Source organism: Mycetomoellerius zeteki, unplaced genomic scaffold (genome assembly GCF_001594055.1).
Source record: "Mycetomoellerius zeteki isolate Tzet28-1 unplaced genomic scaffold, Tzet1.0 scaffold25, whole genome shotgun sequence".
NCBI classification, from domain to species: Eukaryota; Metazoa; Arthropoda; class Insecta; order Hymenoptera; family Formicidae; genus Mycetomoellerius; species Mycetomoellerius zeteki.
Genome location: NW_017257227.1, coordinates 3,610,265 through 3,631,829, shown reverse-complemented (window position 1 = coordinate 3,631,829; position 21,565 = coordinate 3,610,265). Strand labels below are relative to the sequence as shown.

The 21,565-nt window shown below is 34.8% G+C and overlaps 2 protein-coding genes across 2 annotated transcripts; both read left to right on the top strand.

Annotated features, from left to right (window-relative positions):
- The first annotated feature begins 76 nt into the window (after positions 1 to 76).
- On the top strand, positions 77 to 9,286 carry LOC108723827 (mitogen-activated protein kinase kinase kinase 7). Its single transcript, XM_018449834.1, has 9 exons — positions 77 to 300; positions 1,373 to 1,598; positions 1,678 to 1,795; positions 1,887 to 2,216; positions 2,799 to 2,911; positions 2,986 to 3,401; positions 3,981 to 4,083; positions 6,929 to 7,173; positions 7,341 to 9,286. Exons 1-9 carry the CDS (start codon positions 205 to 207, stop codon positions 7,509 to 7,511), a joined length of 1,818 nt encoding a protein of 605 aa, XP_018305336.1. The 5' UTR covers positions 77 to 204; the 3' UTR covers positions 7,512 to 9,286.
- Positions 9,287 to 10,398: 1,112 nt separating this feature from the next.
- LOC108723734 (putative sodium-coupled neutral amino acid transporter 11) lies at positions 10,399 to 17,980 on the top strand. The gene is made up of 7 exons (XM_018449672.1): positions 10,399 to 10,467; positions 13,653 to 13,706; positions 14,884 to 14,977; positions 15,114 to 15,323; positions 15,979 to 16,231; positions 16,313 to 16,661; positions 16,959 to 17,980. Exons 1-7 carry the CDS (start codon positions 10,399 to 10,401, stop codon positions 17,409 to 17,411), a joined length of 1,482 nt encoding a protein of 493 aa, XP_018305174.1. The 3' UTR covers positions 17,412 to 17,980.
- Positions 17,981 to 21,565: the final 3,585 nt, after the last annotated feature.

The following is a 21,565-nucleotide window of genomic DNA, read 5'->3' as shown; positions in this document are numbered from 1 at the left end:
CTTCCATTCTAGTGGCGCTTTGCTCGTCCCAACGAGATTATCCGTGCAGTGCCCTTCCTTCGCTCCGATACGGGAAATGGGGGGCGATTCCCGAGGTTGTTTGAAGACAATTTGAGTAAACACGTACTCGTGCGCGAACTTGTAACGTTGATTAAATGTGCCCTGACAATAATGTGATAATCACTCTCATGTAATGAAAAAATTATGTGCCGACTGTGTGCGATGGCAAGCAGAGTAATGACCGGCCATCAGCAGCAGTTCGTTGAAGAAATCGATTATAATGAAATCGAAACGGAGCAGGTAGTTCGTCCTCTACCTTCGTATTTTTTTTATCTCGTTCCGCGTCGGATGCTTCTTATAAATTTAACGTCGTCTCGATTGTTAATTCTCACAGCCGAAGCTTGTTTTACAATGCTGTTGTCCCTACGAAACATTCGATCTCAGCAGGATAACCTCAAACGAGGGAGAACAGATCATTCGTACACAAGAGAATACAGGATGATTTCGACGAAACTTCGACTTTCTTTTTAAGTAATGTCTGTAATGTCCTGTTAACGTAAATAGAATTGTCAATTTTTCACCACTTGATACATAGGAAGAAAAATTAGAAGTTAAATTTTCTGATAAAAACAACGATTCTCTCGATTAAATCGATCGTCAATTAATTGGAGTTTGATCAAAGTTAGCTCATAGTAGAGCACATGAAGTTAGCCACGTTCTTTAAAAAAGAATATGCGGTCAGATGATATTCTTTTCTATTCTACAGTTGTGTCATACAAACTCAATATCCTAATATACAAGATAAAAACATTTATAGCGAATTCGATTGGACGCACTCAGTGCGCACTAGTGCAATTAAAGCCGTTGTAACATAAAATAACGTAAAGAAATGTTTATAAATAAACATAGAAATCGATCAAATCATGAAATACTCAGTATATTTTATTGTACTATTAGGTAAAATATGTATTTCATAATTTTGAATATTTGTATTTCATTTTTATACTCAAATTAAATCAGTGTACAACGGCTTTAATATGCACCAGTGCGCACTAGTGCTTCTAATCGAATTCGCCATTAGCTAATGTCTATATTTCCGTCAATATCGATTAGTTTTAATCTCGATTTAATTTGTTTTTTAATACTTGGAAAAAATAAAAAAATAAGTCAAGATTTAAGTAAATCTACTTTTTAAAATTTTTTAATTCATTCTAAAGAGTGAAATCTCATTCTTAAAGATTGAAAATTTATTAAGACTGGCTTGATTTTCACTTTTCAAAGTGAGACTCAACTCCAAAGAATTTAGAAAGTACGTTGGTAAAAAGGACTTAAGAGTATCGCTGATTTATGCTTGATTCCTATTTGGTCATAGGTGGTTGGTAAGGGATCCTTTGGAGTTGTCTGGAAAGGAAAATGGAGAGGACAGGATGTCGCCGTGAAACATATAAATTCAGAAGGAGAAAGAAAAGCCTTCACTGTGGAAGTTCGACAGTTGTCCCGAGTCGCTCATCCCAATATTGTTAAATTGTATGGAGCGTGCACCAAAAATCCAGTATGTCTAGTGATGGAATATGCAGAAGGTGGATCATTATATAATGGTAATGTCTAGGAAGAAATCGTTTCTTCTAATTAAACGAACTAAATGATTGTATTAAGTTTTTATGTTTGTATGGACAGTGCTACATTGCAATCCTCAACCACATTATACTACTGGTCATGCTATGAGTTGGACCCTGCAGTGTGCGCAAGGCGTCGCTTATCTTCACAATATGAAACCGAAACCACTGATACACAGGTAAGAAAACATTAACATGCTCGTGATTGTGAAAACTCGTCCTTTCGAGAAACTGAATCAAGCAGTAAATTTTATAAACTTTATCCCACAGAGACTTAAAGCCACCTAATTTGTTATTAGTTATGGGTGGACAGAGGCTTAAAATCTGTGACTTCGGCACAGCCTGTGACTTAAATACATATATGACTAATAATAAAGGCTCGGCCGCATGGATGGCACCAGAAGTATTCGAAGGATCTAGGTATACAGAGAAGTGTGATGTATTTAGTTGGGGTATCATTTTGTGGGAGGTTTTAACACGCAAAAAACCCTTTGATGACCTTGGTGCTTCAGCCTATAGGATAATGTGGGCTGTTCATGTAGGACAGAGGCCTCCTTTAATAGAAGGATGCCCGAGACCAATTGAAGATCTTATGACTAAGTAAGAAATATGCAAAACACAAAGTGTCTAATAATGTATGACATTATATATCTATAAATCTAAGTTTACTATCCAGATAGCAAAATTCTAGCAGTTTGCTGATAGATTGGCAGCAAATTTGATTAGATTCCTATTGTAGACCCATAGCCATCTGTATATGTATTAAGAATCTGTCGATGAAGTCTACTGATATGCTATGCCAGCAGATTGGTGACAGAAACCGAGCAAGGTCTATATGCGCGGATAATATGAAGGCAGACTGGCAGTAGAAATTGAGTAAGAGTTGTACATCTTGCTCGGTTTCTGTAGACAAAACATATCAGCATGTTTTGTCTTATTTCTGGCAGCAGTTTGTAATATCAGATATTACAGACTGTGAAATTTGTTGCCTTTCTGCCATTAAAAATAACTACTTTGCTCAAAATCTGTCTCTGCAAGCTTGGCTATATGGATACCTATATTCATGAACAGATTTCTGTTGCTTATGGATGATATTTAAAAACCATACAATTGTAAAAAATATACGTACTTAAAATATATATATAATCTATTTTTGATACTTATGTTTATTTTTCTCAACAGATGTTGGCAGAAAGCACCTGAAGAAAGACCTTCTATGGACGAAGTAGTAAGGATAATGACTGAGCTATCAGAATTTTTCAGTCGCCATTTAGAACCTGTTGAATATTCCTTAAGTATGTACAACATATTTAAAATTCATTACATATCACATTATTATAAAAAAATGATATATATGTATCTATTATAGGTAGTGAAGATGATGTAGACGAAAACAAAACATCGAGAGAGGATACGCTTGATATAGTCAGTACATTAGATTTTCGAATGAACGGCTCTGTGGAAAACGGCACTATTCGTACAATTCCAAAGCCTGTAGAAAAAACTAACGAATGCTCGAATGAAGAGAAACCTTTTGCATTACCTCGTACCGCGCCGATCAGCGATGGGTCGACAAAATTTTCATCGCGGCAAAATAATTTAGGATTTCAACGAATACCTGTCGAGGTTCCAATGTTGAATAACTTTCACGGGAGTGTGGATAGCAATTTAGAACACGCTAAATCATTACAAAGTGCAACAGCACCGACGGCACATGACGACACGCTCGCTGCATTGCAAAGCAAAAACTGCAATTTCGCTCCGTTGCACGTGGAGTGTGATCCGGTTAGTAATTCTGTTGTTAGTATGTACTTTGAATATCACTTTTATATTTAATTATATATTTTTATTTTTTATGTATCTTTTACATTTCATAACTATCTTTTCGATTATTTCATATCCCTGGTGAAAAAGTTTCGCTGAAATTATTCCACGTTTTGAAATATTTCAGCGAAATTGCTGAAAATTTGTTGAAACTTCACTGAAAGTGAATTTTTCAGCTAACATACTGAAAAATCACTAAAATCCAACCGAAATTTCTCTGAAATTCTTGCTGAAATTTGTTTGAAAATTTTGCTGAAATTTTTCTGAAATTTTGTCGAAAATGAATTTTTCAACTAAAAATCACTGAAATTAAATTGAAATTTTTTCGAAATGTTAAAATTTTGTTGAAAAATGTTCCAAAACGTGGAATAATTTCAGCAACATTTTTTCACCAAGGATATTACTGTTTATATAATGAAATCCGTAATATATATATATACATATATATGTTAAAAATACAGAATTTCTCTCTCTCTCTCTCTCTCTCTCTCTATCAAAAGTAATTTTATATACAATAACGTTATTTTTAACATGTTATAGAACGCTTGGGATTTGCCGAGCTCTTCTGATACATCTTGGGAAATTCCAAATAACATGGCTGGATTAGACAAAGTGGTTCAAAAAACGAAGAAAAATAATCAAAGTAAGTGTATTTTGAATTTGATTTACTTATGCCCAATTTCTTCACTTTCAGATAAGTTGCGGATAACCTATCCAGGAGATATCTCCATTGTAATCTGAGAGGTACCTCTTGGATAAAGTTATTTAGAGATGAAGAAATTGGGCATTATATGATGATACTTTTTACATAATACTGAGTTATTAATTAACACAGAATTATTTTATGAAAAAATATATTAAATAGAAAAATTAGAATTTTTGCGATTAAACTCTAATTATCATACATTACGTTTTTACAAAAAACTTTTATATACTTTAAAGTATACTTGTACAAAATATATTTTTTTTACTTAATTGATGTTTTTTTATACGTGATAACCAAATGTGATATTGATCGCTTTGATTTCGATTTATTCATAAATAAACAGAAAGAGTTTTACGGGCTTTGTATGCGAATACGTATCCAAGCCTTTCTCCGAACAAGTGCCGAAAAAAGATCGCAGAGAGGCTGGTGGCACCAAACTGGCTGTCTATACGAGACCTGTCTCTGTCGCATTGAAGGCACATTGCCAGGAAAATTAACGCAAGAATTATCTGTTTAATGCCTTATGCGGCAATCAATGTATGAATTAAATTAATAATATGTACAATCACATTGCGTTATCTGTAAGTACAAAAATATAGAAGTTGGAAAATAGAGAAAACCTAAATTTATCTCAAGTGAAAGATCCGAATTTATGTATATTTATAACACATAATATTATATTATAAATACATATATTTATATATAAATTCTAGAAATTGATCAATATATACGATGCACGCAATGTATAATACATATGTATATAAGACACCATTGTATTATAAATACCATAAGTTTGATTTGCGATATGATAATCGATCAATGATAGAAAAGAAGATATACTTTTTCTATTATTGATTGCTATCATAATTCATCATATTATCTCATCTTTCGGCACAATTATGAAAAAGATATGAAATTAATATGATTAATAAGTCAGATAACATAAAATTTTTTAATGGACACGATACTTCAGGCGAGCTGATATGAGCACACATTTTGAGCTTACAGAGTAGCGCTTTGTGGTACACGAAGTAGATTATTTTCGGCCTAGAATACTAAGCACTGACTCACCGGGCGCCTTCCACAATCTTCGTCTCTCGTCTGCTTCGACTAACGCACATTGCTCATAATATATTTCCACGTATACGATTCGTCGTAGTTATTATCTCAACATGATAATTATTCCGTTTATGCGGTAGTCATCCAGATGATAATCGCATCGTTTAATATTATCTTTCTATAATTTTTTATCTCTTTCTCGATAATATATTTATATGGATCTATATGTGACATATAAATCTTGTTAAGTAATTTTGCTCATGAAGCTTGTAAAAATTCACAAATATATACTACTGTCTATATATAAAAGACAAAAGTATTTCCTCATATATGTACTGGATTATATATTTTTATATAGCGACAACCGTATAAATAATTTAATTGCGGTCAATCTCAAGATGCGACCAGAAGACGGAGAAGGGACGAGTTATAAGCTCAGCATGCTATATTCATCGAGGGTTCGTCGATCGGTGGAGTTCGCCGGTGGTGTACCCTGGCAAAGGGCCCGTATAGCCGCAATAGCAACCGCGATGTGCGCGTGCACTAAATTTAACTGACGACTAATCGGTAGGACGTGTGACTCGCTTTTGATTGGCACGTTACGACGACGAAGAAGAGGATGACCATCGCGTCAGCAGAGATGGAAACGTGAGGAGGAGAGACGTTTGTGGAAATAGTGGAAGAAACGTTGAGAAGAAAGAAGAAAAAACTAAGGCATTATGCGCAAAAAAGAAAAGGATGAGAGAGGAGGAAGATGATAAAGAGACGACGGCAAGACGAATAAAAAATCATGAGATTCTCTCGAGGATGAATCAAGCCACGAAGCGCGTTTTGTTCTTGGCTCGCATATACGCTCCGCGACGTTCCTCGACGTAGGAACCAGGGTGGGGAGTATTTAGAAGCAGGTGTGGCTGAGTCAGCATCCCCAATATAGACGTACGTTTGTTTAGTAGAGAGCCGACTCCCTACGGAGGAGCATCTCCCGCCGATCGCAGGTCGCCAAGCGCGCAATACGAGCTCGATTTTATCGAGGACACATCGATCGATCCGACCGGGAATTGATATACTTTTTGAACACGGCCATTCCCGGATCATTTCATTAATTAAGCCATTAGCGGTACCGCAATAATTATGAGAATTCAGCCGTCCCAGTGAGATTCTTGATATTGCCACGATTCTCTATCACGCTGTTTTCGAGACTGCTGCCTTTTACATCCTAGGATGGAGACCCGAACCTGATTCCGAGGAACCGAAGGAATTATGCCGACAGGATCGGCCACATTGTCGGAGGATAATCGTGGACGTTAACGTCGTCGAGGTAACTGTGGCTCGCGTGAGAGCAGCGGCTGCTAGATGATCGACATGTGCGACGACTATCCGGAGATCGTTAGTACCGACACTCTCAAACGCTGCTGGGTCCTACTGCGTTAGTACACATTCATCGAAAATGCAGAATAGAAGTATTTAGAATTAAGAGGAATTACGTTTTCGGATACCTAGCAAGACTGGAAGCGCGTGGTAGTTTGATAAACTAATTCGATATGATAATCTTCACGAATTGTTTGCCAGTGCAAACATGTAATCTTGTAATATTTTGAAGATACGCTCAAGTCTACACTTGTACATTTAAGACTATATATTCTTAATAATGCGTATTTCATTGCAGCCGGATATGACGAATTTCATGATTCAACATCCGTGATAAAATCTTGGAATGCCGTAGGTAGCAGCACTACAACCGAAGACTTTTGTCGCCTACTTGATGCCGACCTGAGGCCTCTCACGCCCGACGACACGTGCAAACTCTCGCGAGAGATCTTCGAGGAGCACAAGCAGATAGCCGAGGAATACCTCAAAGTCCAAACGGAGATAGCGTTGTTAAGCCAGCATAAGAACGAGATGTTGAAGAATCTGAGCCTCGATAGTCTCCGACAGCAGCAGGAGTTACGGAAACTGGAAGATGAAAAGGTTTTTCCTTTTTATATTGCTCTTTGTATAAATTCTACATTCGCTTGCACCGTTGGATCCAGTGGATTAGTTCTCATTACTTGATAATCTAACTCTTAAAAAAAAATCCTTAAGTTTAAGAAGTCTTCAACTTCGATGATTATCGCGATTAACGCGATGACTTTCAGGAGTCCCTGGTGAAATTGTGTCGCAACCTGACGCGACAATTGCAGATCATGAAGGATCAGAGGGGGGCGTTAACGAGTGCCGCTGCCGCGCCGACGATAGGGCCTGCTGTTTCCGGAAACAATGGTTGGGTGGTGGTACCTCACCGTCAAGACCCGTCGAGACTTTCTTGAGATGCTGCGACATGACTATTCGAGGGTCTCGACGAAAAGTGTACTTACACTACGTTGCACAATCCCGACGACTGTCGTTCGATGATGTGCAACGCGGAAGGAATCACGTTAAGATTCCAATCCAATTTCGTATGCAATTCAGCACCGCGTCGCTTACTACTGATAAAGTATGTGAGGATATATGAGTCAGAGTGATCAGTCATAACGGAAGATTATTTCCGATTTTATCGAACTTGCTGTTTACAATGCACGGTAATTGACGTACAATTGATTTTCGATTTTTCGACATAAAAAGCGCGAATTTTAGGAATGCACTTAATATAGATATGCCTTTTGTTAGGTTCTTTTTATTCACAGTCATATTTGCGCATTCTCGTTTGCGGTGTGTTTAATTAATACAATAGAGTGAAATATCTCAAGCACATGCAAATGCTACCATTGAGATATGAATACCATTGAGAATGTTATAAAAGATTTTTTCGATTGCAAAACCTCGAAGGCATTATTAACAATGAATTGCAATCTAGTCCTCTCGATTCATATTTTATCGAATCACTCATTTGTATTTTGATATATAAAATGTACATTGTGTGAGATAAAATACGCAGCTTTATTATTTAAACTATTGTGTCTCCAATGGAACTTCTCTATGTTTAGTGTAATCGCAGAAAAAGGAGGTATTTTGAATAAGACACAAATCGAATAACAAAAGATTTATCGACTAACGTGAATTATTCTTTAAATTACATTTAGATTTTTTATATGATATAAGCTGTATGTATACAAGGTTCTAAACCCATCTTGATACCCGTTAGTAACTCCTGAGATAATTTGGAGATGAAAATCCTAGTATCAAAATGTCAAGGCTGTAATAGTTTTTAAAATAAGAAACGTTTAAATATTAATTAATGTCCTCAAGTATGACATTGTATAATACTGAAGATGTGTTTTCAAGCATTCTCGAAATTGATACAACTCTATTTATCTTCATTACTGCATAACACGTACTGTATTAATCATGTGTCCAAAATACAGTCCACATCTTTGTCACTTTTAGCCAATTACGCTGCAAGAAATTAAATATATTTTTCTAATTTCTCGCTTTGCTAATGTGTGACTGTTTATGTAAATAAGAATGCGCTTGGCTTAGCGCCGAGACACTACCGTATCTCCTGATTTTATGTCTCGCCTAGCTGAGTTTGATTTCTCTGCAACGATAAGTCTAACAAAATAAAAACACTATTTAAGTCAGTGCATTATTAATCACGTATATAGAAACATAATAATATTTTAATTTGTTTTTAACGTTATAAATGCGAGGCATCAATAACCAAAATAAATTCGCGTGAAATGTGTATCAAAAAGATTTTAAACGGAATTAAGGCATGAAGCACTTATCAAAATTAAGATAGGTACAGAAAGACGCACGTATGTCGATAACGGTTGCAGCAGACTATCTTTTCGTATAAAATAATACTGGAAATGTGTGTGATAGAAGTTGTTAACGATTGGCAGCGGCTGAAGCTCGTAACTAACGTTCTCTCTCTTTCTCTCGCGCGTTTCTGTTCCTATATTAAAACTGTGTATAAAATGTAACTAAAAACTTGAAACTATCCTCGTGCGTTGCCTCGACAGCGGTCTCGGTAACGAACAATCAAATAATTATACTCTGCGACAGGTTCTCTTCTGAGAATCTATGATGTGAAATTGTTGTTCAAACATGTAAAAATGTAATATAGAATTGTAAATATATCTGAAAACTGCCGTGAGATTTACTGGCGTGTTCAAGATCTTTAATTATATTATTACCCGCACGGAGATGCTAGCGCTAGTAAACTTCTGTCCATTTCTACCAATGTAGATTAATTTTAATCTCGGTTTAATTTACTCTTCATCTTTTTCTAATTCTCTAAGAATTACGAAAAGGTAAGTAAATCAAATTAAGATAAAAGTTAATTTACATTGCAGGTAGAAATTTATCGAGCATTAGAGAAAATCTTGTACGAACGTATGTTGTTGATAGGTAATTTACAAGATTGATGTAAAGCTAATAGACTGATAAGTTAATATTGGAAACTAGAAAATTCAATTTTTATAAAGTATCGGACCTGTTTCTCAAACAGCGAGATATCGAGCTTATGTTAAACCCGTGCATATCGTAACGATCTGATGCGGAAACTCGTGCGCGCGCGGCTTACGTATTTCATAAAAAAAATAAAACGCAGGATGAGTCCTGTACGCGAAATATAGTTTCGGTGAAACTGAAATCACCGACGGGAAAGATACGTACGTCGCGGAATCAATAAATCCAGCTGCCAGTCGTTCCCGCGATTCGATACTCGACGAAGGGAAAGCACGAGAGAAAAGAAATAGGACGCGACCGGTTAACCGGGGGAGAAAGCTAGGGGGCTGCGAGGGTGGGACGAGATAGATGAATGAAGGGGGTGGAAGGGAGGGTGTGAGGGGTGTGCATACGTGGGTGTACATGTTGCTAAACAAAGAAGATACGAGCCTGATGATCCCCGGTTTACCGAGAACAGAAGCGAGAGGATAAAAATGGGGAGGAGAATAATGGGGTGTGATTGAAGCTCGCGGTGGAGACGAAGGGAGAAATTGGTGAAAATATGTGTACGCGCGTGCGTGAGTAGAGGGATAGAATAAGGGAAGCGGATCGAGTGTACAAGAGAGGGAGAACGGATAGCCAGAGGGGAAAGACGTGAGGCTGAAGAAGGGGCAGAAGATAGGCCGGAACTTCAGACGTCTACGGACCTGCCCGCGAGCCTCGTTCCCTCCCTTTAAGTTTCGCACTAGTTTTTTTCGCGCTATCATTTCTCCTGTTAAAGTTAGGCCGCCTTCACCGCCAAAGGATCCTGATCACAAGATCAGGATGGTCCATGCCGCGTCCGATGTCAACGAGAAGAGCTACATCCTGGATGCGAGAGAGAATTTCGAGGATGTGAGTAAGCCGTCTTTATCTTGCTCTGTTCAACGAAGGACATGGTCTTCCGCGTTGACCGAACATGTCTCTATTTTGCTTTTCGGCAACGAAAAATCGTTGCCGGCAAAGCGATGTGCAGATCATTAAACCGCGAGGAGAGAACGTCTCGCATCTCTCTTTCGTATATGTTCTCTCTTCCCGACGTCTTTTTTTTCTTACGTTTTATCGAGATTTGCTGCGCGAATAAAACAGAATAAAAATTATTTGATATCCTAGAATATACTGGCGGAATTTAATTTAAATGGAAAGTACGGAAATTATGGTACTTTTATTCACAGATGTTACATTTTACGAAAGGATTATTCGAATATTTTGCAATTTAAAACGTCTAAGTTCCCGTAAAGTGAAAGAGAAGTCTTACAACTTGAATTGCTTTTACGCAAATTTAAATTTTTTGTAATGAAAGTACAATATTGATATAGACGTAATATTTTTTTTTAGATTTAATTAAATTGATTACAAAATTGATTGATTGTAGCATAGGTTTTTTCATTGATTGCACTCTAAGCTTCTATATATATGTTCGTAATACGATATAAAATATCTGCATAACATTTCGCAATATATAAAATCATTATTTCTGCTAATCCAAGTAAAAATAATTAATTGTCGTAGCAGATTCGATTGGACATAAACCATGAAATCCTCAATACATTTTATTGCTATTAAGTAAAATATGTATTTAACAATTTAAAATATTTACATTTCACTTTTACGCTCAAATTAAATCGGTGTACAATGACTTTAATATGCATTAATGCGTTTAACCGAATTCGCTATCAGTTTTCATCAGCAACATATGCTGCAAAGCAAAATACGTTTATGTTTCTTGTTTGTCATATGATGTTTTTTCCGCGTACTAGAGGAAATTTTGTTCAGGAAATAAATGTATCTCTCGGGATCTTTTAGTCCCAGTCGACACCAACTAAAAGTAACATAACATCCGTGTTATAACTTCGCACTCAATAATGTAACTGTCGTGTAACACCATGTATTTTATTCAAAGTCGGGAGATAACGCTGTTACCGTTTTCATTATTTTTTTCGATAACGATCATTTCTTTTTTCTCTGTAACGATAACATTATTTTTACTGTTACTTTAATCTTTTATTATCTTTAATTATTCAATAGATATTTTTTTTTTTAAATGACTAAAATATTTTATAAAATAGAAATTTAAATATTTTTTTATAGAAATTTAAATATCGAAAAATGTTTTGTACTTATATCTTAGGCTGAATTCCGATAGTCACTGCCAATAGTAGCATACATATACATATGTATGAACTATAAATTTTCAGTATTGATGGTGAATATTAGAATGAACTCTTAATAACGATTAATGTTTACAAACAATGTTTAATAAAATCTGCGTTTGTAAATTACAATCTAATTTCCTCATAAAGATAAGCATTTGTTAAAAAATAATATAAGATAATATAAGATAATAATAATATAATAATATAAGATAATAATATAAGATATATAATAATATAAGATAAGCATTTGTTAAAAAATAATATTATAATATAAAGAAGATTTATTAAATATAAATTTAATATAAAGAAAATCTTACTATAAGAATAGCTTAGAATTTTAAGCTTTAAAATTGATTTTCACAAATTAATATTGATTATTAAATAATGTAATTTAAAAAAAAAATTTAATATCTTACTTTAACGTTATAAAAAAGTAACAAATTATTTTATAAAAAGTAACGGTAACGCGTTGCTTTTATGAATTGTGCTCGTTTCTACCAACGTAATTTAATTTTAATCTTGGTTCGACTTCTTCATCTATTTTTAATTCTAACAAGAAGAGATTTCAAAATGGCCCTCACCGATTTGAATGAAATTTAACTGGATTATAGAGTATGTTCTCTTGTGAATACAAATCACCTTTCATTTGGGTGTAGACAGTCTACCGTTTCCGAGATATTTCAATATTAAATTTGATAACATTTTCTTTAGTTTATCAAAGCATTCATACTCGAGTATTAATTTTGTAGCGTAGAGGATATGGTAACAGCCTCTTACAGACTCGAGTTCAAACCACACTAGCAATTAATTAATAATTATAAATATTCAAGCATGAACATTCTAATTAACCGTAAAGGAAATGTCATTATCAAATTTAATATTGAAGTATTTCAAAAATGGTAGTAGACCGTCTACTAAATGGAGGATAATTTATATTCAAGAGTACACATTTTTAATCTTGCCAAGTTTCATTAAAATCGATGAGGGCTACTTCGAAGTCTCCCCTTGTAAGAATTAGAAAAAGATGAAGAAGAGTAAGTAAGAATCTAGGATAAAGTTAGTAGAAATAGACATTAGTAACATTTTCAACTCTGAACTTATATTACATTTATGTTGAGTGTGAAATTATAGCACAGATATGTTACTTTTAGTTGGTCTCAACTGGAAAGTAGATAGTCGCTGCATAACTCGAGCAACTCCGTCGTGTGATTTGTAAAATAATTTTGCAACTTTGACGCGTTGGAAAATCGCGAGTATCCTCTCAGTTTTGCCACGTAAAAAGTTTACGAGAAAGTTACTACGACGCTACTTTCGCTACCTCGTTAATTCTAGCTGCTCTTAATCCGCACGGTTTTTAAGCGCAGGAAAGTCGTAATTTTCATTCCATTTCGCGTGATTTTCTCTCGATTCTCTCCTGCTTGTAATCGCGCGAACAGAAACGCGCAATTACGGCTCCTCTTCTTACAAGCGGTTCTGATATCTTTGAGATTGAAGTTTCCGTCATCTTGAAAAGAAGGGAGAGTAGAGCAAGAGAGAGGGAGAGTCCCTTAACAATTCCATCCGCGATGAGAAATTTCTGCGATGACATTTCGCCCGATACGCTCGTTTCATTCAATGCCTCCGTGATTTCTCCTGCGCTGATTTTTTTTTTTTTTCGCAAAGAACTATTATATCCGTCTGGGACTGTCAATAAAGAGTATTCGTATGGGTGCACGAGCATTTACAAACGAGGGAAAGTGTAAGCGACGGACGAGAGGGATGAGAGAAGAGCGCGTTACCCTTTTGGGTTTTCTTTCGATATGCGAGCGAAAGAAGAATCGGTCTTGAAAACCGTACATGATTGTTGTTATGACTGACTAATGCATTGTTTCAAAAATTCAACAGGTCGGCAGCATCGCATCGGAAGAATCCTATGATGACATGAGACGATTAGTTAGGGTAAGAACTGTATATCTACACGGAAGGAATGGTTTTGCTGAAATATCTAAAATTTAACTAGATAGATCTTAAATCAAATCCCTTCTTGGCAATGTAAGCTGAAGTAATAAATTTATTTCATTCTAGTTAGATACAAATCTGAAAATAATTTTGTTGGACAGTCAAAATAATTATACAGGACATTCAAGCATAATGAGCAATGCTGCAAGAAGTTTTAACATTCTAGCAATACCAGCTTTGAGTGTCTTACTTAATTATTTTGATAATTCAACAAATATTTTCTCGGATTTATATTTAACTAAATTTTTAGATACTTTAGTAAAATTGTTCTTTTCATGAGATACAATATAGAACACATAAGCGTTGATGAAAATACTGCAAAAAGTTTGAACATTCTAGCAACTTATTTAAATGTTGTATATAGTTATTTTGATAGTCCAAAAACAAAATTATTTTCATTCTATTAGCTAAATTTTTAGATAACAAAATCTAGCTGTCTGTGTATTAACTACAGAAATTAACTATTTCGCTTCCTTTCACCCGTTTCATCTTCCTCTTGGAACGACGAGCGAATTAATCGCTACGGACAGCAAATCATTACGTTTTAATTTGCGAATCTACACGGCTAGATTCCCGCGAACAACAAAGCGAATTAATTGACATGCAGCATAAATTTCCCAAGTAGCTTCGCTGATATTGGCCTATCGATTGGTCCCGCGTAATGTTATTCCGACAGGACGATGCACTCTTTCGACGCTCAATTCGTCAATTTGTCACGGCCATTGGCCTTCGACCTGACGTATGAACATGCGCTATCATTCCCGCTTGCAAGGAGCACTTTTTTATCACGACGCCCCTCTACTTCGCTTTCGGTATCGCTCCAAATTATTCCGTTGACTGTGATCGTGTAAATCGTTTAACTCTTGCTTGCCAACTAATTTACCAACAACCCATGTATTTCTATTATAATGCGTCTCTTTGGGAATGACATTTTCGCTCGCTCGTACCGTTAATATTCATCAGCATGAAAATGTGCTCGTAGAATATTCGCAGGTACGAGTCTGAATACACAATGTTTAATTAACTTAATCATGAAGCTCTGAATGTGTTGATGTTCTTATTTAGAGCTTATTAATATAAACAAAAACATTCGTTCTAATATCAACGGATTTTGTAGGATGAAGGAGTAGAAGACAAGTCCAGCAAATTCAGCAGCCTGCCGCTCGCGAGTTTCAATTTCATCAATTCCATCATCGGCAGCGGAGTCATCGGTAAATGTAAAAAAAATGATAGTTTCGAGACCTCGTATTTTCAGAAAGATCGCAAAAATATAAAAGAAATCCGTTCGATATTCTGTGAAGCCGCATCCCTTAAAGTATGTCGGCTAAATTAATATAAATTTTTCAGGAATACCGTACGCTCTGCATCAAGCCGGCTTCGGTCTCGGCATCGCTCTGTTAATTTTAGTAGCGGCGTTGACCGACTATTCGTTAATTCTCATGGTGCGAAGCGGGCGTATTTGTGGCGAGATGAGCTATCAGGGTCTGATGCGAGCGAGTTTCGGTCGCGCCGGTTTCTACATTCTTACGATATTGCAGTTACTCTATCCATTCATAGGTATGTATCCCACACAACTCATACTAACCGTAGCATTACATGAATGTTATTATTTCCTACAATGTAATTGTTATGTACAACATGTGTTATACACGGTATTATATTACATTTATACTGTTCAGTGAGAAATTACAATTGATGTAATGTTACTCTAGTACTTTGTATTAGAACGTTGAGTGCTCAAAAGAATACTATCCTATAGAACTTAATAAAAGATAAATAAATAATATAATGATATTTATCTATCTGCGTCGACTTTTGTCGACACAACTCAAAGATATAATTTTTCGAATAATCTCCATAAACGAGTTAAATAAACATTATCCTATCAATTAAAAATGAACTAATTTAACTTTATAGAAAGATCGCCACAACTCGAAAAGGGTAGTTTTAAACAAAAATAGTAAAAATCGTCATAACTTCAAAAGTTATGTTGATTTTTAAAGATTGTGAAACATAAATGAAAAAATACATGTTAAGAACTTATTCTTTTCGTTGATTATTTGATGAATCATTTTCTATCATAAGTTGAAAAATAGTTTTCCCCTTTTTTCTAAAAATTTTTTTTTTTTCGTTATTTTTTTTTTAAATAGGGAAATGATATATCAGCCTTTAATCAACATGCAATTATGAAATAATTTTATTAATGTTACAGCAATGGTTTCATACAATGTCGTCGTCGGTGATACAGTGACCAAGGTTCTAATAAGAGTGACAGGGATGGACGAGACGAACATTCTCGCTCATCGACAAGTCGTCATCCTCCTGGCAACCTTATGCATCACCGTGCCGCTTTGTCTGTACAGAAACGTCGCGCGATTAGCAAAAATCTCCTTCCTCTCTCTAGTCTGCGTTGGATTTATTCTCCTCGCCATCTTCGTCCGGATGGACACAATGTCTGCCTTGGTGTAAGTGAGACTTTCGCCTATAGTTCACTAATACCTCCTGTAAAGTCTTTATATGTAATCATAGACGTCGATTGATTACAGTCCGAGTCAGAAGGACAGCTGGAGATTCGCCAATTTCCCGGGGATCGTTCCGTCCGTCGGTATAATGGCGTTCGCCTTCATGTGCCATCACAATACCTTCCTGATTTACAGCTCAATTGAAAGAGCGACCCAAGAGAAGTGGGATATCGTGACACATTGGTCCCTCTTCACGTCTTTCCTGATCGCCGCGGCTTTCGGAATCGCCGGTTACGCGACCTTCACGTCGTATGTTCAGGGCGATCTCATGGAGAATTACTGCTGGGACGACGATCTGATGAATTTCGCTAGGGTGATGTTTAGCGGCACCATACTGCTTACCTTCCCCATCGAGTGCTTCGTTACGCGCGAGGTAATGCCTCTGATGCTCATCTTCTTGTACAATCTGGCTAATTTAATACTGAAAGATAGTAATTAATTATTTATTTTGAATTTTACGATAGTGCTTTCAATATTCAAAATAAATAATTAATCACTACCTTCCAGTATTAAATCCAGCACTAATCATGAGGAAAATTAGACCCACCCATTTAATTAGTATAGGGTCTTTTTTATGAGAGTAATCTCTGTAAGTCGTACTCTTGTAAATTCTTGTAAATCGGAGCATTTGCAAGAATTATTACGATTGCGATTTTTATTATCGATCCAGGTACTCATGACAGCAATAAAAGGCACAGACGAATTGGAGGGACACGAGGCTTATGTGCCTAATTCGGACCGCGAGTACCTGATAATCACCTTGACGATAATATGCATGGCATACCTGATTTCCATGTTGACGGATTGCCTCGGCATCGTTCTCGAGTTGAACGGAATCCTCGCCGCGGTGCCGCTCGCTTACATTCTACCCGGTCTCTGTTATCTCAAGCTCGAAGAGGGGCCGGTCCTCTCGTCCAAGAAGCTTCCGGCGCTCGGCCTGATGACCGCCGGTATTCTGGCTGCGCTCTCCGGTCTTTTACTGATTATAACCAACACTTGCTCTGGTACCTGCTTTCACGGCAAGGTAATGCCGTATTGCGTCGGCAATTCGACGACGACGCTACATCTTAACGAGACCACAATGTCCACTGACAACTTCGTTCTCACGGAATGCGGGATCTAAGATTAACGGATGAGTACGGTAAACCTTTAACTGTTAATCTGCCAAATTGCCGAATGAAAGTATAATATGATTATAAATGTCACAGGATAAATAACGCAGACATTATTTAAATTGTCAGACGGATAAAATAAGATACTACGTTATGTATATGCATGATAATACTAAATCGAAAAATTGGGACTTGATATTGGCTTATCAATATTCCGCATTTTGACGCGATATATTCGATACATAATTTCGAAAATCTTGAAACGTGAAATTTTATATATCACCAACTTGCGAGAAAAAGAGTAGAAAGGTTTTACAAGATTAAATAAAGCAGGACTTTATCTAGGAAAAAAATATATCATTGAAAAGATTATAATATATCGTCGTTACACGAAAATAAAATTGCGTAAATCAGGTTTAAAGAGAATAGCGACACTATTGGGTTTATAGAAAATAGACGTTATATTGTAACGTCTTAAATGACGTTATGGAAACATTTTATGCTCCAAAATAGACTTTAGTATTAAATATGTGAGACGTAAATTTATAGAAAAAAAGGAATATTATTATTTACATTAATAATCGGGAATATTTATATACGTTAGATAATATGATTGTTACTTCCACGATTCTATTCCATGATATCGACGCGATGTGATTGCGAAATCATGTCTCGAACGCATACGATTATCGCAATATAAAATCAATGCAATATGGAATTTAGCTTACAAGCGAGAAATTCAAAAAAATTGGCAATAGATATTATATATAATCGTTCTCTTTATGCCGCGTTTAGTAAAATACATAGATTTATGAATGTTTGTCGCACGTAAATTTACCGAGTTACACACAGAGTAAAATTATAATCTTTCAAGTTAATCGTGTGCACAATGAGCTTGAAATTCGCGACTGAAGACGATTAATTAATTCTCCGCACATTGTTATAGAAACAGAATTTTAATGTAAGGTAAACGTCCAAGTATCAAGACATGTCCGGACTTACACCAAATTTATTATTATTAATCTCAAATGCTTTTTTTATTACAGTATTATAATTTAATTGCATTTAAAAATTAAAATTAAATTATAATATTACGTTTTAAAAAGCGTATTTGAGACTAATATTGACTTAAATGAATAAAGTGTTATGTAAATGGACATAGATTATGTACGGACATAGATACCTACATGTCCAGTCACTGGGATCGGACAGTACCTATGTACAGTTACACAAAACTTTATTTATTTATATTAATATTAATCTCAAATGCTTTTTTTTACCTTAAAGATCAATTTGAATTAATTGTCTTTTGTCATTAAACATCTATTTATATTATTATTTCCCATCAGCATATTAATTTTCCAATTGTGGTCGAACACTGGGACAATTACGTCTCAGTCCGACCGACTTGTCCGGCCACTGGTACATTGACGCATTTTATTATTTATTTAAATATTTTAATTAATAATTGTTATAAGTGGGTTCAAATAATTTTTCCTTGCTTATATAAGGGAGTCTTGAGTTTTCAAATAAATACAAATATTTATATTAAAAACCTTTTTGATATTATAAATTGTATTATTTATGAGAACTTAACGCTTAAACGTTCGGCTACTGGGACATTTACCTTACCAATCGAAATAATTATTGAATTTCCGATACTATGGCCCGTATTCAGAACGCGCTTATAACGATGTTAGCGCGCTAACATGCTATACTTTACGTTACGTATATTATAGAAATTCGGAGATAAAAGCGCGTTCTGAATACGGACCTATATACATAATAAAAGGGACTCTTATATTCAGTCCTGATAAAATTCCAGAAGTAAGGCTCTAACGGGAAAAAAGATCTTTGTGGTTATAAAAATGCGCGAATTTTAAAAATTATATTATAATTTTAAAGAATAGTTATCGCGATTATAGAAAATTATAACTAGACAACTAACGTATAGAATACGTGAGCTAAAATCTCATTATATTTTTAAAAAGATGTTGAACAGAGAAAAATTATTTATAAATGAGAAGATATATATACATATATCTATTATATACATTACACATACACAAATATGGACATCACGTTTGTATTTTCCGTGATAAGGGACTAATATCTATTGAATGTTAAAAATAAGAAATATACAAATTTTTGTATTTATAAATGACAATGTGGATTCGATAATTAACGGCTTAAAATTTTTATTTGCAATTCGTTTTATCTTGTTTTATCTAAATTCTTAGCATGCTTGCGTTTTATTAATTTTTTTAGAAAGAAAATTCATTATTTTTTAATTTTTTACGAGAAAAATGCGTAAAATCGTATTTAAAAAAGTTTTTTTTTGTGTACGTTTATAAGCTTTTTTTTATTAAATTTAAATATTGTTTCGATATGAAAATAAAAAAACATATAGTATAGCATAAAATAGCCGAATAACGATTACAAAAATTGCAGAACATGTTGAAATCATCGATCAGATTTCGTGTCCTCTCTTGCAAAGTTTAGTTGCTCGGAGATATTGGCTTTGAGGAATTATATTGTATTTTTATAGTTCAAAAGACAAAGAAAGAAAAAGGGAGTCAAAGTGTCTGTAATACAATCAAAATATTATATAAAGCCACAATGGAAATGGCATAATCGGAGCGAATGTAAATTTCTCCTTCTGCAAATGACGCTTTACAGAAAACAAACACTGATGACAAAAAGACCACATATACAAGAGGAAAGTATTTATCGCGCATGATTCGCGTATTATAGCATGTAAGGCAAAAGAATCAAATGTTTACCTGTTTATGTATATTTGATGAATATAAAGAGATATAAAAAAAGCCTATTTGAAATAAGAAACTATAAAGAGCCTATATATATACGTTGGGGTATATTATAATAGGAACAGTCACGGCCTAGAGAAAACGGGATGCATTATTAACGGAATAAATATATACGCGATGATATGTGTGAGGCAAAACGAGAGAAAGAGAGAGAGAGAGAGAAACATTCACGTATAAATATATATTATATGTGATTTGGCGAGCTCGTGTTATCACGCACATACACACCTGCTGTTTCGTGACATGAAACAGAAGTTTCGTCGAGCGACTTATTGTATGTTACGTTTGCAGTGATGTTATATACGTATATATGTTCGTTGATATACTGGCGATATTCCGTATATAAATATACATATAATTTAACTGCATGGCAAAATAAATATGTAAGCTTGTAACGCATACGAGAGGAAAGGACAAGTCACGCGGTGTAATTTATACCCTTTTTTTTTAAATACACAGCCTGATAAATATTTTCTAATTCTAAAAATGTATACGCAAGATCACATAATAATTTTTGTGTATTTGTTAAAGTAATGAAACTCGGGACACGAACGACCTATCGTGTGTAGTAAAGAACCGGGATAATCATCGTGTATCAAGGATTAATATTGAAAGGTAATCATTAATTATTTTAAATATTAAGAATGTTCTGACTATACAGTCCCAGACAAAAGTTACCCAAATTTGAAATTGATGAAATTCTATATACTTTTATAAGTTAAAATATGTGCCATATTGTTTATAGAACCTAAATAATGTCAGTTAATGTGATATTTGACATGAATTAAATGAATATATTTGTATTTTTGTAATCGTCAGTAAAAACTTTTGGATGTGAATTTTCCTTGAAATCAACTGTAAGAAACGAAAGACGTGTCGCATATTAATAACATTTAATGTGTCAGACATCACATGGCACTTAAAAATCAAAAAGATATGTAAACTAATCTTCGTACTATTGACACTTTTGAGTTGCCACGTTTTGAGCAGTCGAAGTGAGATTATGTAGCTCATTCGGAATTTTGCTTTATCGTTAATAGTTTGATAACGGATTAGTAAATCGATATGATTTTTTTTTTAGAAACGTTGCTCAGTATTTTATTTACTCACAAAGTTTTAGAATATTGGCAATGTTGCTTCTTTATAATTTTGTTGATATAAGTGAGAATATGCTGCTGCTAGGTGGAAATAAATCGCTGAAATTGCTGAAAATCGCTAAAATCTATATCAATTAATTTCAGTATGAATTATATTAAAATGGGTCAACTAATATAGATTTCAGCGATTTTCAGCGATTTCAGCGATTTATTTCCACTAGGGATATTTCATAAGAACTC

Excerpts from the sequence above, each read along its gene's own strand:
- LOC108723827 (XM_018449834.1), top strand. The coding sequence starts at position 205 with ATGTGCCGACTGTGTGCGATGGCAAGCAGAGTAATGACCGGCCATCAG. Across the intron at positions 301-1,372 it reads ATGAAATCGAAACGGAGCAG|GTGGTTGGTAAGGGATCCTT; the intron begins GTAGTTCGTCCT and ends ATTTGGTCATAG. Across the intron at positions 1,599-1,677 it reads AGGTGGATCATTATATAATG|TGCTACATTGCAATCCTCAA; the intron begins GTAATGTCTAGG and ends TTGTATGGACAG.
- LOC108723734 (XM_018449672.1), top strand. The coding sequence starts at position 10,399 with ATGGTCCATGCCGCGTCCGATGTCAACGAGAAGAGCTACATCCTGGAT. Across the intron at positions 10,468-13,652 it reads CGAGAGAGAATTTCGAGGAT|GTCGGCAGCATCGCATCGGA; the intron begins GTGAGTAAGCCG and ends AAAATTCAACAG. Across the intron at positions 16,662-16,958 it reads AGTGCTTCGTTACGCGCGAG|GTACTCATGACAGCAATAAA; the intron begins GTAATGCCTCTG and ends TTATCGATCCAG.